Raw genomic sequence first — 16912 nt, forward strand, 5'->3', positions numbered from 1 at the left:
TTGTCTGTGACTTTTCCATAAACCGCGGGGTTGTCAAAATCGAGAGAAACTCGTCGTCTATTAGTCATTCTAGGGCCATTCAAAGAGAAATTGTAAAGAAACAAAGCTCAATAACAAGTCGAACGACTTTTATATGCATTCCTTAAACGAGGCTTGATGACAACCTACCTACCAACCGTGCCGGTTTCTGGAGGAGTTTAAATACTAGCGAGCTCGCCAGTTACAGTCAGTAGATACCTGGATAGCTCTACTGTTCACATCGTCGTGCTTCTGTTTCTCACTGCCCGTAGTCAGCTATAGCTAATCATTACCAGTCAACATGAGTAAGCAATCCTTATCAAGATCCCAAGAGGGAGATTCTGGATTCATCAAGAGGAAAACCGTCGTGATCCAGAGAGGTGGTGCTCCTGCCAGCAACAGCTATGGATATTCCAGACAATCCATGAGTTTTGGAAATATCGGACTCGCTCCCGGTACCTATTCCACCATTTCCCATGAGGGAGTCAACGATATGAAAGGCAAACGACAACATGAAAAGAAAGAGATGCAAAACTTGAACGAGAGATTTGGTAATTACATCGAAAAAGTGCGATTTTTGGAAACCTTCAACGCTCAATTGGAAAATGAATTGGAAGCTTACAGAAACCAGAAACACACCGATTTCAAACCAATTCGGGATATGTATGAAAATGAATTGGCTCAAGCCAGAAAGGTGATCGATGAATTGTCTGCTGAAAAAGGTGGCTACGATGCTAAAATGGCTGGACTTCAAGATTTAGTCGACACTTTGAGAAAAGAGTGAGTACATTTATTTTTTACTATACAAACAGGTTGAGTTGTAGAGGCATCAAAGACTTAAAAGTGAAGCTACCGAGCACAAGTGTACAGTGTTTTGAGTATTCTTATCTAGAGCTCTTCCAAAGTGAACGCTGAAAAGCACAATAGCACAGTGTCATGAGTATTCTCTTTCAAAGTGAGCACAGCTTACAAGCGCACATGAAGGAATGTACTCGTACGTTCTATGTTAATGCAACACATTGAGCTACTGGAACTAAGTAGGAAATAAGCACAATTGCAAAGTAAGTCCATTCAGTCCAACACAATTCTCTTCAGTCCCATGGAATAAGACAAGGCGAGTCATTAAGGTACTATTCGTCTATAAGAGGCATCAGTCTGCGTCTCCATTACAAATTATTTTAGTGAATGTGGTCAAGCAGGGAGAACTATTGCGTCTATACATTTTATGCTAGTACATGGATGATATTGTTAATAACACAAAGTACTTTGATGCACATTTAAGTTAAAGCAAGAGGCAAAACCACAGCGACTATATCTGGCAATTGTATCAATTAAAAAAAAATTAGAAACATTAACATCTCTGCGATGGGGTCGTGGTATAAAACGTTATGCTCAAAAGGTATTGCCCAAAGACGTTTGAAGGTCAAACAAGAACCTTTTGGGATTTACTTCAAATTCTAATATTATTTTACATAGGAGTGTTTGCATCTTAAAGGTCAATATCTCACGAACAAGGCTTGTGGTCGTGTCTAATTGAATACATCTCAATCCAATTTGGCAAATCGTTGAAAAGTTTTGAAGGATGTATCACTCACAATGGAAATTTGTTCAAGGCACAATAAGGACTTGGGAAAGGTCGTTAAAACCGCGCTAAGAACCTGTAGAAGGTGATAAGTGTTTGAACTAACTGTTTTACCAAATATGGGAATTAGTAACTAGTTGTGTTACTGGTATTTGGGTTGAATTTAGATTCAATTTCGTCTGTATCAAGAATAACTAGTTGAGTTTATAAACGCCTACGTTTTGCATTAAACATTTAGATTTCGTATGACTCAGCTTAATTTCGTTTGACCCGGCTGAATTACACTTGACCCTATTTTGAAAATAGTACTGTCGGTACAGAGCTCCAACAATTGAAGAGCTTCTCCACAAGCAACTATGGGCAATTTTTGGTTGGCACATTTTAACCGCAGTTCTTCGAAAATTTTGATCTCGTACAAGATAATAACTGCAAAGAACTAAACGTCACGATTGTTACAAGAAGACACTGGCACAGGGTTAAGTGTCTGTAGACAGGCCAATAAACTCAATGGTCACTAAACTGTAGTAGCTTTGGCAGCTTCCTGGAAAGATAGTGGCCACGTACAAAAATAATATTTTGGAATGATAAAACGAAATTGCATCATAAAAAGTATAGACGTGTTTTAATTCTAAAAAGCACTTGATGAAATATGCTATAAGCTTTGTAGCTTGGAAGTTCGATGAGTCTTTGCATGGTCACTTACCGCAAAGAACTGCATACGATGTCAAAAGGGTCGCGTACAAAAGTAATAAATTTCAGAATGATAAAACGAAAAACGGTGATAATATAAAATGTATAGGTGTGTTGTAATTGTGTAGACAAGAGTCAATATTTATCTTAAACAGGTAATTCATGTTATAAGCTAGCCAGATTGACTTTCAAAATACCCTTCAAAGACTCCCAGCTAAAAATAGACTATTTGTTTAAATTGAAATTGTAGAAGAATAGACTTGTCTGTGTTGGTGGCTCAGTAAGCCCAACGACGCAATATTAGAGGGCAAAAGAGACATTTATTCCATTTCATACTTTGGACTCCTGTATGCGTCTCTCAAAATTGTCTTAAGGAGGCAACGAATAGGAATGGGCTTATTTAAAAGTGTAGCAATTCGCATGTTCGTTACACTAGATTGTTGTGAATTAGGTAAAGGAGGAGTGCCAGTTTCCAATATAATCTTGTTTTCAATATATTAATTTTGATCAAGAATGAGAATTTTGGTTTTCGATTAACGTCACTATAGGTAGTAAGCCTTATTCTATTAGCTTCATATTTTAGTTATTACTTTTCCATAATCAGTCTAAAAAGCTACGACTGCAAGACAAAAGCTTAAAATTATCTTAAAACCTTTCATCAATATAAATAGGAAATTTAGGTGCAAATTAGCATATTACATTTCTAGCAAGTCATCAAAAATGCAATACTATAATAGTAAAATGTGCCGGCCGGTATTAAAACTTGCTGACGGCGACCAAAAACCGCCATTAAAGAAACAAGAATAGGCGTGTAAAGAGTTAATTGCATTTTTGTAGTTAACATTCGCTAGTGCCTGGTAATAGGCGAATAGTAACAATAGGCAAAACTTATTCTTTGTATGTATTAACCCATTATGAGTCATTATAACATAATTTGTAAATACACCGTTACATATTAGTATTCATATTGGGTAGTAGCCAAAAAAATATAACAATTGCCCCTTTTTGTATCCAATTTGAATTCGTATTTCAATTTGTAAAGAGGGGCAAATCGTTTCAATGAACACAATGCAAAGTATATTTCTAAGGCGAAAATATAATATAAACTATTTGCTCATACGGCAGAGAAATATGAATAGGCATAAAACGATATTGTTACAATAAAATATAGCTTTCTTAACACGATCTTCAGAAGACAAAAGAGTGGGGTGGGGGTCGGTGGGCATTAATTTGATCCCTGCCATTGTAGTGGTGTGTGAAAAGCGTTAAATATAGGTCGAATTTTATGCCTATTCCTGCACAAACCAAGCTGAGTCAACCGTTTACTTGGTCAAATGATCCGGTTTGCAACATACCTAGGGGAATTTGAAATTAAAATTCGAGTAGAGATACCCAAAAATAATTCAATGGGTATATGAATTGGATGGGTATTTGATCTTTCAATGGGTCGTTTTGTAAATTGATCAAAGAATGGCAATTGGCTTTGGAGACCCAAATTAAAATTGGGTGACGGAAAACAATGGGTCTACCTTAAATAAGGAAAACATTATATGGGTCGCAAGCAGCTTTTGGCAAGAAAGAAATCTAAAATACAAAATTAAATTATTAAATAAGGAATAAAACTTCATTTTATCAAATAACTAATAATGTTTCATTTAATTTGTTAAATTTTTCAAATCCGGTTACGTCGAACGTGAGAGAGAAAGCGTGTATTGCATTTATTTTAACAAAATACACAATATGCAATTTTTCACGCCTTCAGCAAACTTATGAATAATAGTGGATGGTAAAGTTGAACAGTATTTTAACCGGCCGATCCTGTGTAATGTTTGTACGCAATTCAAGTGGGCAATACATGTCATTTTCAAAACGTCCGCTACTTTCATTTTCGTTTCAAGTCCTTCACTTTCGATTTCTTTTAAGTTTTATTTACTAATATATCATGACCAAAATCATATCCCACTCAATAGGCAAGACACTTAAAAAAACCTGTCTGACTGGATAATCACGACTTGATAAAAGTCTGATTCTTTTCTGATGTCCTTGCACTCGGTAAAAACAAGTTCAACAATAAATTAACAACTGGAAAAACAGGACCAATGGGCGCACACCAACATGTTAATATGTTTATGAGATATCGTTTTTACGAGTTGTCATAAAAATGATGAGCTTTTAATTTTTAGGAGGTTGCTAGGTGAGGATAATAATAATAATCATAATAATAATCTGCATGTATCCTGCTTGACTGGGCTAAATACATCTGCACAAAATAAAAACAACGTAAGTCACAAAGTGGCGCCTTGTCTTACTCCCATTGAAATACTTCATAAATACTATTTTTATTGACTTTACTAATAAATCCTTGTACTTGTAGTTCTCTGCGACAGTTCCTGTCTACTCAACTTGCCTTTACTATAAAAATCAATCATTGCTTTATTTCAGAATCGAAATTCTTGAAAGTCATGCTAAAGATTACCGAGCAACCATCGACAACCAGGCTGCCCAGATCGGCGGATTCGAAGGAGAACTCCAAACCTTGAGAAACAGAATCGCCAACTTGGAAAATGAAAATGATAAGGTTCGACAACTCAACAACCAACGAAGCGAAGAAAACAGAAGACTCAGAACCGTACGTTTATATTTCATCTGATCCACCATCTGAATTTCATTGTCGTGTTTTGTAATCTAAAAACTATATTTTCAGGGCATTCTGACATTTTTAGGACACAATCAGATGAATGCAAAGTCTCATAAAGATGTCCACATTCAAAGGTGATACCAAGTTGAGATGCCATCGATACAGAAAGATGTAACTACCAACTCAAATGAATCCTTTTGTTTTATTTTTTAAGGATTTGGACAACGAAACCGCTGCCCATATCGAAGCTGACTGCAGAGCTTCCGGTTTAGAAGAAGAAGTTGAATTCTTGAGAGCTCTGCTCGACAAGATGCCAGCTGAACCCCAACCTGTTAAAATCAAGGGTCTTGACTTAAAGGACTTCTGGCAGAACAACATGTCCAAGGCTATCCGAGATATCCAGAACGAATATGACAATAAACTTGATCTGATGAGACAAGATTGTGAAACCAGATACTCTGCCCAGGTGGGTTTATTTCCAAATTCACAAAACCTTATCCAACAAAGAGCAACCCCGCAACAAAAAAATCTTGAACGAGTCACCGGATGATTAGGACGGAAGTACAAAGACGCTGATTTCAATACTGGTGCATGTTCTTTGCGATGACGTTTGATACAGCTTGTAGGTGCTTCAAACAGTGACAGTGTTCTGTTTATTAACCATCAATGGATCGTTCAATAACAATTTCTCTTTGTCAATTTCAGATCCGACAAGTCCAGAGTGGAGCTGTCCGAGACAACTTCGAAACCCAACAAGCTAAAGAAGAAATCAAGAAATTGAAAACCACTTTGAACAGCACCAATGCTAGAATTGCCGACTTAGAAGCCAGAGTAAGTAACATAAGTAGATCCTCTCATAATTTCCGTTTGATCACAAGGAATTGGAATCTTATGCATCATCTGCAGTCGTCGTTGTGTATTATAAAATCGTTGGCTGGTTGTCCATATGGTTCCCTTTTGCTAGAAACACGAGCTTCAGTCGTTCAATCGCTATTTGCAACTACATCATAGATCGTGTTCGTACAGGTGCCTTGAATAGTACTTCTCAGTTTTGGATGATGGAGACCCAATATAATTGTTCGCCTGTGCTTGAACATATACCGAACAGGTCCTTCGGGCCGAACGAAATTAATTATGTACCTTATGCAAGAGCTTAAAATTGTAATACATCCAGCATTTTCCAATTCTCGTGCTTACCAAGATTCCTTCCCTTAACGACAATTCCTCTTTTTTCAGAATGCATCTCTCCAAGCTGAACTCAACGAACAGAGAGGTTTAGTCAAGAGCTTGGAATTGGAATTAGATGAAGCTAAACACGCCCATATGACCGATAAACAGAGACTGCAATCCGAACTCGAAGCCTGTCTTGAAGAACTTAGAATGATCACCGATGCCAAACTTTCCCTGGAATTGGAAATTTCATGCTACAGACAACTCTTGGAGGGTGAAGAAAACAGGTTAGTAGCTTTAGTTTCTTTTGGAATTTGGTCATAATGGACTTTCTAGTTGAACACTGGTTCAGTCAATTCGGAAATGGAAGACATCATCAGGACTATTGGGAGGAATTGAAACTGAGCAAAGCAGGCTTAGTCAAGAAACTGGTGCAGTGCTTACATGAGCAATAAATTTTGAAGTAATTGTAAAGCTAGCGAAATAAAGAAACGTAGACCCATCATTCGTTCCTCTGAATTTCTTACATGAGCTTGATTCTTATATTGGTACGTTCTATTTCCTGTCCCTTATTGGGCAGGAGAGTGCGAGAATCTCTTAGACAAGGCCCTTCTTAAGAAATTTGGATACGAAGTGATCATCCCGTTACACAGATCAAAAGTAATCGGAAACATTTTGTTCGTTTCAGACTGGGACTCAAGAACATCGTTGAACAAGCTATGGGAATCCAAACTAAAGGAAGCACCAACTTGGCCAGCATCGTCGGTGGAGGTTCAAGCGGTGGACGATCTGAAACCAGAACCGAATCAACCAGAAGTATTGGAGGTGGAGGAAGTGGAAGCTCTGTCGTCAAGACAACTACCACAACCGTGAAATCATCATCTTCTTCTTCCGGTGGCCGATACAACTAAAATTAAAGATCATGACTCTTCAATAAGAAACGAAATATTAATGTTTTCGTTTGTCATAAATTTTGTACATTCTCTTATTTTCACCTCTTATATCTCAACATGTTTGGATGAATGAATTTTTGCCTACCGTAATATTTTAAGAGTTATTGCCCTTGATTGCAGCCTAGTAGGTCCACGATTTAGGTGAAGCTGGATGCAAAGATAAGATCTGGTTTCTAGATTTATTTTCATTTTTTAATTAACTTTTTCTTTTGTTACTTTTCAATGTTTTTTTTTTCGAATGAAAGAAAATTATTGGTCGAGGGTGTACGAAGCTGAAAATGCCTAAATTCGTTTAAAGCCGAAGAACAATTTTCCATAATTCGAAAAACTCGAATTTGAAATTGAGCTAGGTCACGTGACGCTGATAATTTTGCTTGAATAACAATCGATGTGTAGATATGAACCTTAGTTGTAGAAATGCAAAACAATATATTTACAAATTTCCAAATATTTTTCATATAACTTCGTTTACTGCTACCCGTTCTTTCGTTCTGTTATACCGTTTCTGCTTTTAAATGATCCGAATATGTAGATGCTTTTAAAACAAACGTTTTGTGATCTGTACTATTATCTATTTATGTAGCCTGTCGAACACGAGTTGAAACAATAAAGTTGGCTTATTTATTTATAGCAATGTTTTCATTTTCTCTGGTCAACATCTCCGCTGATGTACAACAAAATTCCAGTACTTTCCGGCGTTCACTTCAGCAATGATACAGATATTGAAAATATACCACTTGTCGTAAGGGTTGGTCGACTTGAGTTTGAGCCCATTTTTGAACGCTATTATTTCGGGCTAAGGATCAAATTTCCTCATAAGAGGACTAGTCAACGTAGTTAATACCTAGCTTGTCATCAAAGTGTGAATTTGATAGGCCTATAATTTAGGCATAAATATATCTTTCAAAATATCCATCCAAAGGAATGGATTTAGCTAAGAGCATATTGAATCAAGAAGTCCTGGCTCTCAAGGAATGAATACATGACATATGTCAAACAATGTTTTCACTTTTGACTGAGTTTTGCAAGTTTGTAGAACTATCCCACCAAGTTTTGCAGGGAAATAAAAAAAATTTTCGGTGATAATAGTAGGCCTATTGGCATCAATCACAGGTTAAATACACAAGATTAGGTTGTTTTAGAACCGTACTTTGATACAATTTCCAAACAAACAAATTTGTTGTGGTCTGAATTTTCAAATTCCAAGAGTTGCGTCCCTTGAATAATTATTATGAACTTCCGGTAATGTGAGAATGACAACATTAAAATTTGTACACGTTGATATTTTATGACAAATCATACGCAAATTCGTCAAAGTTTAGCCCCTAATCCCTTTAATCTGTTGAGTTATGGCCGAAAGCTTCAGTTGACACGCAGACGTCTGAAAAATTGTGAAAATGGGTGCTGCTGGAAGTAGAAATTTCCCTCTGTCATCGGTGGAACAACAAACGTTACAATCTCAAACAACAACAGATCCAAATGCACCGACGTGGTGGTTTAAACTTTTACTGAAAGGTTCTGGAGTAATTGGTGGCATCGGTAATATGTTAAGTTTTCTCTCAAAATGTAAAAAAAGGATATTTTCCAACATTGATAGTAATATTGATTGATTGTAATGAATATCCAATTTATGTTAATTTCGATAGATAACATGGTCAATGGTCATGGATATGAACATGGCTTTGCTTCAAAGTCATAGCTTAATGGAATTTCTAATATCTGTTGCTAGCTGAAAGAATTCTGTTCCATTCAAGGAAGGCCACCAGATGCTTGGCCCTGTCTCCTACAGGCTGTGCACTTTTCAGATCCCTCAACTTGGACAAATTTCCCTCATTGCAAACTACATGGCATATACCTGTCTTCATTAACTCAATCAGTTGTAAAAAAGATGGATGTGGAACACCATATTCCCTGTTCGAGACAACAGTTCTGTGGGTTCTATGATTTTGAGCCTACATGTTTTTATGCGAATTTCTACTTTTCCTATTTTCAGTGGCAATGATAACTGGTATACTATCATGTATAACTTTAACTCCATTGTGTTTAGTTGCTGGTATTTTAATGATGTAAGTTATTACTAGTGTAGCTTTGCTTGGATTGTGATCAGTTTTGACCTTATGTGCTTGTCAAACAACATCTGATTTGTCAATAATTTATCAAAAATTGAACAAGAACTAAATGGTCGAAATTGGCATAATATGTTAAGACTTGTATAGGGCAAATGGCAGTAGCTGTTGTTATCTATAAAGTTTTGTTAAATTAAATTAAAATTCAGTTTTTTTGCTTTTTTTTTTAGGTGTATAGGAATGTTTGTGATTATGTTTGAAGCACCATGTTGTTGTCCTTGGTTAGATTTTATCAATCAAATTAGTGCTTTCTCTGAACGCAGACCACCCTGGCAGAAAGCTTTACTTTATGGACCGTAAGTGAACCCTTTGACATTAATTATGGGAAGCTGATTAAGGATCTAGTAGTGATCTGCAGTAAGGTCCTCCAAGAAGCACATATTTTTGTCATACACATACTCTATCGGTACCCATTTTGCAGTGCCTAGTGAGTTGGATGCTTGCTCTCTAAAATGAAGGTTCAGGGTTAGATCTTGTGTGCAAAAGGCTGTGCACATTCTGGCAAAAGTAATGCCCACCTTAATTGCCACGTTAGGTTGAAATCTCGAATTCAAATTATAACTCTGCTTTTCTTTCAAATAATGTGTTGATGGCTTTTTCCAGCATTTAAACCAGTTTTTTTACTCAATTTCTTTTCAGACCTGCTTTGCTTCCATTTTTTCTGTGTATCTCTGTAACTACATTTTTTGGGTGTGCTCTGATTATGGTTTGTGCTGTTCTATATGGTATGATGGCACTGGGTAAAAAGTGAGTCAAATTTTTTTCTTTTTTCAAAAATTACGCTATTTGTATTTATGTTGTAAGAAACTGACGGAATTGGGAGTACTATTTGGATTTTCTTACTATAATTCCATGTGCAGTGTGCAATGTGTGAAATTTTGGCTGGACAGCGGCACAAGCCTCTTCTATTTGAATTTCCAACTGTCAAGGAATCTTTAACGTGCACAGCTTATAGCACAAATTATCCCATCCGAACAACAAGACAGTTTTCAATGTCAGCTCCTCCATCCTATATCACTGACTTCTAAAGATACAAGTCAATTGAATGAGACGACTCACTTAATTGTTCACATTTTCCGATCAAAAGTGAAAATTTTGCATTCTTCAATATTATATATTACCTTTTCAGGGCCGACAGACAGACTATGATGTTCAATGCCTCGACAGGAACGGTCAAATCAGATGACGTGGAAATGAAAGAGACATTAATCACTAACGAGGCTCATCCTGATCTCTACCCACCTCCGTAAATATAAGCCAGAAGGATTATAAAGGGATATACATATACACCTTCAAATTCCTGTAGACTTATTCAGGAGGGTGCATGCCAATTCCTCTAAAATATCAGTGAACATATTTGGAAGGGATATATGGATTTATTCTAGTCACATGTGTGAAATTATTTGTTTAAAGTGACCATAATTGGTTCTTTAAATTCTTCGGAAATTTTTATTGTGGTTATGAGAAATATATTTGGATGCCGATTTGGATAAACTGTGAATATCTGAACCCAATTTTGCTTATTAGTCAAGACTATTTAAAGGGATTGTAAAGAGATTTTCTAAAATTTTATGTGTAGCGGTATTGATGATGTCATTAATCATGAAGTGTCTTAGGTGATACAAACATATTTTGAGATTAGTGACGTGATCTAACACTTATTTTTAGTGGAATTGAAGGCACCACAGACGTCTGATTAGAAATTGGAATGGTATAAATCGATGCTATCAGTGTTCCTGATACACATTAAAAATTTAGAAAACCTCTTTACAATCCTTTTAGTAAATTTTAAAATTTAACCGCAAAAAATACTGTAAATTGGCTAAGCAATTTAACCAATCCAAAAATTCTAATTATCAAATCTGTAAAATTGTGTTCAGTTAGTTTGGTGGAGTGTTTTGTGACTATGTGATAGAAATCCTACTTAGTTATATAAATTAGCTAGCTATATAATGTAGATATGTGTACTAGATATTAAAATGCAGATCTCAATATCTAAAATTTTGTTTCGTGCTATTACTGCAGGTTACTACACTTGCCATCGATGATCTGACAAAATTCTTCTTTAAATTGTGTTCCTTGAAATTTTGTCCCTTTGCTGCAATAATGAAATTAACCATAACATTCATAGCTATCTCAAAATATACCAAATAAATCAACACATCCCTGACTTTGAATAACAATGTTTTGGTTAGTAACCAAGTATTAAAACAATAAGATTAGACCAGGCAATTAGTACATAAAAAATCTAACCAAAAATTGGTTACTATCAAAAAATACTTTGAAAAATATGAATTCCCAAATAAACCTCACCATGAATATGCTTTTAAGGAAAATATATTTTGGTGCCCCCAAAAGTCATAAAGTGATATTAACTTAGAGTTATATTTAGTATTTATTTGTATATAATGTGGGATTTATTAAATAGTGTAGAGCAAGCTAATGTAATCTTTCAAAATTTGTGGCTCATATCAATGAGGCAGAATTCTGTGTTATGTTTGCCATGCATTATGTTTATTTAAAAGCTACTTCAAAATTCTTGAAGAAAATAATCTAAAACTATAAAATATGGATTGAAATTAACTGAAATATTAAAGAAATTTTGGGAAAAAATGGTTAAAATTTACTCTTTTCATTCAAAGGAAAGTTTTTAATGGTTTTTGCCCAAAACAAAGCAAAACCAACACTTTATTTTTGATTTCTGCTTTGGCTTATGTTATGACATATTGCTAGGTGATTCAATATACAATAAGGGATGTTTGGTTTCTATCACAAAAAAATAGCATTTATATTTACCAGCAAAATTATATTTATTCATCATTCCACAATTATTATAAATTAATGACATAGGACCATAATCTCATTTCAATATTTTAACTCATTTAACGCCAAGCCATGACAAGGGTTGTTTCATGGAGTAAACAATTTATAAACAACCTTATAGGGCAAGGCGATAAGTTTTGACTTTTTCTTGTATTTTATTTATGTTTGTTTGTTAATTTTTTCTTGCCTTATTTATTTCAAAACTGGCATTACAGATCTCTGAATTGTTAGAGAACTAGGTATCAGATTTTGCATTTGATAAGTGATACAGATAGTGAAATTGTGAGCTAGTTAAAGATATTGATATGAATAAATGTCTTCAATGGATATACTATTAGCAAGCAAGGAAATAAAATGTTTTATGTCCTAATTTTTTGCTCTAGATTAGGTTAATGAATTGTGCATTGCCAAGCAGTGGTAAATTAGGGAAATTTTATGGAAAAAATGTTAATGTTAGCCTGTAATATACTTGGGCCTCTGTATATTGTTTGGTTTATGGGTATATAAGCACTGCAATGTCTTAAATTCTGTCTAAAAAACCTAATGCCTTTACTGTAGAAATCCCTTGCATTGGCATTGTTATGTTATTTATTAAATTTTTTATAATTTTTTTTTCTAACTTTGTGGGAGATTTTGTCTAATCTTTGTTAATTTATGGTATTATTATGGTTAAATTTTTGTTATTTATTTTGCTTTATTCTTACATTTTTCATATTTTATCGTATCATTTTCACGTTCATGAGATTTTAATTGGCTTTAGTTATCATAGAAATATATTGTCTAATTTATATGTGGCTAGGAACCTTCAGCAGGATACTCAGAGCTGGGCACTGGTCACTGATGACCATAGCTCCTTACTAAGTTGTGAAACCTACTTAAATAGGAACATAACCTTCATGCTACTTCAAAACTTTCATGCTACCTTCATGCTGCTTCATGCCAACTGACTGAACTTAAAAAGGCCTCATGTAAATTGCATAGCATAGTGGTGTGTATAGTAATAAAAAACCTATGGCACGACTTCTTGCATAGCAAAAAAACCTCTTAACATAGCAACAAAAACTCCTTGTATAGTTGCCAAAACTTCCAAAGATTTCACAAAAAATCTCCCCCATAACCGAAACCTCTGTGCAACCCTCCCGAATGCTTGTTCAAAGACTAAATCATAACATACACAAAAGGACCAATACAAAAAGCCTAGTTAAGCCATTTTAAGGCTAATCCTGCTTAAGGTTTAAATCACCAAGCATAAGTCATTGTTCACGAGATTAGCATAATAATATATGTATATTGTAGTAGAGAGAAAATGTAAATTATAATTAAAGAAATTGATATTCATACATTGGGTTTACCTTTCACCCAATCGCCCTCTACCCAACTTCCAAAGAGAACATCAATGCCGGTACCTTTTTGTGATTATTTCCAACAGCTATCCTGATAATGTATACTCGAAGCATTTGTCATGAAGCAAGTGTTAAAATACCAGGTAACCCTGTACGATTGTACCTGTCAACTATTTAATCCACCTTTTGGAAATTTACCCTCATTCCCAACAGCTGTACCAATGATGGACTGTATACTCAAAGCATGTGCCATTCCTGTCGTTGCACTAGATGACCTTCGACGATTGCAATTGTCAACTTGGTTACCTAATGGGCTGCTAAAATTATCCTAGACTTTTCCTCTGAACACATATTTGAAATTTACCCTTCATATCCAAAAGCTGTCCAGACATGATACCTGATGACCCTCCACGATTGTGACTGCCAACCCTATTACCTAATCAATAGCTATGATTATCTCAGCCCCTTCCTCTGCTTATTGGGATCTTTGGAATATCAAAGGTTAAGCAAAAGACTCTTCGTTTCCATAAATATGTATATTATATAATAATAAAACGCACGTGCATAATGCTACATGACCTAAATAGGTTTGTGTTTATTTCTTTAAAGAATCTCTAACACTTCCGAGATCCGTCCACATGTGGGTATGGTAGTCCTTATACAGTGGCATGTTCTTCCATGTGAAATTCTGTTCATCGATGTAACTTGGTGAACGGTACCATATGCCTAGCTTCTGGTCGCTAGAGATGGTTGGTCTGCCGACTCTTCCAACTATAGATTTGACTCTGTCCACTGGCAATTTGTTTTGACTGGATCTCACGATAGCTACATGGTTTAAGGACATCGGTAAAGGTGCTTGGTGCACAAATGTCTCTTGCTTGGCAGGAGTCACCCGCGATTGTTCGATATCCATGTTGGAAAATACACACGAAAATTGATGTTTTAAGTATACACTGAAGTATATTTCACTTGGTCTTAACTGCAAAATTCAATGTCCGTCAAATGTTTTCTAATGTTTTTGCAGGATTCAAATACGTCGATTTTCGTATCTGCAATAAATGACAAGTGTTAACAATCCTCGCAGAAGTCCCAATTTTGGGAAAAGATATGATTTAACAGGTTTGCATCAACTTCTGGTGCGTTACTCTATGGCACGAGGTAGCTTTGACTTCTGTCTTAGAAGAGAATCAAGTGCAACTAACTAAAGAAATGAAAATGCAACGAAATTGAGTTTTACGCCCTACTTTTTGCCACCTGACAGCGCTAATGCAGACGTAAACTAGTTTCAGGATAAAGGATGACTTCCGTAAAGACAAATCAATATGACTTCAATCAGAATCAAGAATAAGGTATGAATTCAATGAGAATTGAAACATTGTGACTTCAATGAGAATTGATGCATAGTGACTTCAATCAGAATCAAACATCGTCATTTCAATGAGAATAGAACATCGTGACTTCAAACAGAATCATTGTAACAATGGCAATGAAAATCAGTCCTGTCTTAAATGAGAATCGAACTCGAAGTATCACGACTTCCAATAAGAAACAACATCGTGACTTCAATGAGAAGCAGGCATCGTGAGAATCAAGGAAAAAGTTTCCAGCGATGAAAACGATGAATCGGTGTAATTCAGTCTGTCATACCCAATAAGAGGCAAATCAAACCAAAACTTACCATAAGTTGTCCGACCTTTCCTCTAGATGTCGAACTAGACAATGCAACAAGCAATAGTGAGAAACACAACTCTAAGGTTAATATGTCTCTTATGTAAGAACTAAGTCCAAACTAATCAGATTATTCTGTAAAGGTGTCGACTCCACAATACTGGAAGTTAACCCCGTAATAGGATTACGCATTGTGTGACGACCGGTTTGGTCTAAATGAGAATCCATCGTTGGATTTCAATGAGAATCCACCCTTCTGATTTCAACGAGAATCTGTCCTCTGACTTCAATCGGAATATATATGAGAATCCATCTTTGGACTTAAATAAGAATCTGCTCAATGACTTCAATGAGGATCGACTTTCTGAATTCAATGAGAATCCAACATTATGAGTTCAATGAGAATCCACCCGTCTGACTTTGCTGAAAATCCGACATTATGACTTCAATGAGAATCCACCCTTGTGAATTCAATGAGAATCCAACTTTATGACTTCAATGAGAATCCACCCTTCTGACTTTGATGAAAATCCACTTTTCTTCAACCTTTTTGCGTCTTGACATCGCCAGATTTTGCGATTGAAAAAAAAGGGGGGGGGGGGGAGTGTTCTGTTCTACGATTTCCATCTCACGTCGAAAGCATGCAAGGTGACCCATGCTAGTACTGGGATTAGTCTCGATAAATCCGGCCTGTTTTGGCATTATGAACAGAGTAATTATGGGCCCAGTAGGTGTATTGTTGAAAAGGATTATAGCTGACACAATAATTAGGACTAATATTCAGATCAAATTTCCAATGTCTATAAAACTTGAAATTATCCATAAGACTTTACGGTCATCATAACCATACAATCGAAACCGTCTTAAACAGTTTAGTTTGAAAAAATCTCAGGGAGGGAAGGAGGGATACAAGGAAATGAATGGTGAAACTGTCATACAGAACCTCTTGGCTGCATGGAAGTGATACTTTTTCAGTTACCCTACCAATTAAGGGCTGCGGCTGAATTGATTGGAATAATATGTAAAAGGCCAAAATTAGAATCTTTTGGAATGCTGTCTAAGCCATATTTTAGATTGCTTAGCAAGTAATCTTTTGGAATGCTTACCAAGCAAAGTTGTGGAATGCTTACCAGGTAATCTTTTGGAATGCTTACCAGGTAATCTTTTAGAATGCTTATTAAGTAATCTTTTGGAATGCTTACCAAGCAACCTTTTGGAACGATGTAAGTTGGTCTCAACCTAAGACTCGCGCATTGTTTTCGAGTTACTTTCTGGCAATCGGCAAACTCAACAGTTGCGATGAATATATTAATAAATGAGTATTATTTATAATACGGGTAGATTAAGATTAACCAAATCCTTAACTCCAATATACAGTGTAATTTAATAGACGTGTTCACAGCCGAAAAGACTCGATCAATACATCAATCCTAGTAAATCACCAACACAATTTGAAGATTTATAGGGGTAATGGTCATACACATAACAGTGTGTTCGAATCCATAGAAGGTAAGTCGGAACTATTGCGAACCATAAAAATAGATGAAACCCATGATCCCTTCTGGATTTTTGGAAGGTTATTTGCCGCGTCTCAGGACGGCTATAAAACTTAAGAGCGAATGACAAAATTAAGCAAATACAACTGTAGAGGTATCTCTAACGTACAGATCAGGCTTTTCTTTCCAACCAAATGTCTTTTCTTTGCGTAACTAACAAGGCCTCAAGGTGGCAACCAAAGGTACCAGTGGTAAGAATGAACCCTTGACCTTCAGGTAACTGAAAAGAGAGTGCAGCGCTCTGGATAAAAACGTGTCCAACCTCACGTTTGATCAGAATTTGTTCCTTGTCTTTCAGTCAGTTATTTGAAGAAGATGGAGAATTCATTCCGTTTGGATCCCGGT

At 35.8% G+C, this 16912-nt stretch overlaps 2 protein-coding genes across 2 annotated transcripts; both read left to right on the forward strand.

Moving 5' to 3' along the window:
- The first annotated feature begins 238 nt into the window (after positions 1-238).
- On the forward strand, positions 239-7681 carry LOTGIDRAFT_204921 (hypothetical protein). The gene is made up of 6 exons (XM_009068901.1): positions 239-798; positions 4733-4919; positions 5143-5394; positions 5634-5759; positions 6165-6385; positions 6787-7681. Exons 1-6 carry the CDS (start codon positions 320-322, stop codon positions 7007-7009), a joined length of 1488 nt encoding a protein of 495 aa, XP_009067149.1. The 5' UTR covers positions 239-319; the 3' UTR covers positions 7010-7681.
- Positions 7682-8448: 767 nt separating this feature from the next.
- Positions 8449-9928, forward strand: LOTGIDRAFT_135243 (hypothetical protein; the record flags this gene model as incomplete). The annotated part of the gene is made up of 4 exons (XM_009068902.1): positions 8449-8590; positions 9045-9117; positions 9348-9473; positions 9817-9928. The coding sequence occupies 4 exons, from the start codon at positions 8449-8451 to the stop codon at positions 9926-9928; spliced, it is 453 nt and encodes a 150-aa protein (XP_009067150.1).
- Positions 9929-16912: the final 6984 nt, after the last annotated feature.

This window comes from Lottia gigantea (genome assembly GCF_000327385.1).
Source record: "Lottia gigantea unplaced genomic scaffold LOTGIsca_96, whole genome shotgun sequence".
Classification (NCBI taxonomy): Eukaryota; Metazoa; Mollusca; class Gastropoda; family Lottiidae; genus Lottia; species Lottia gigantea.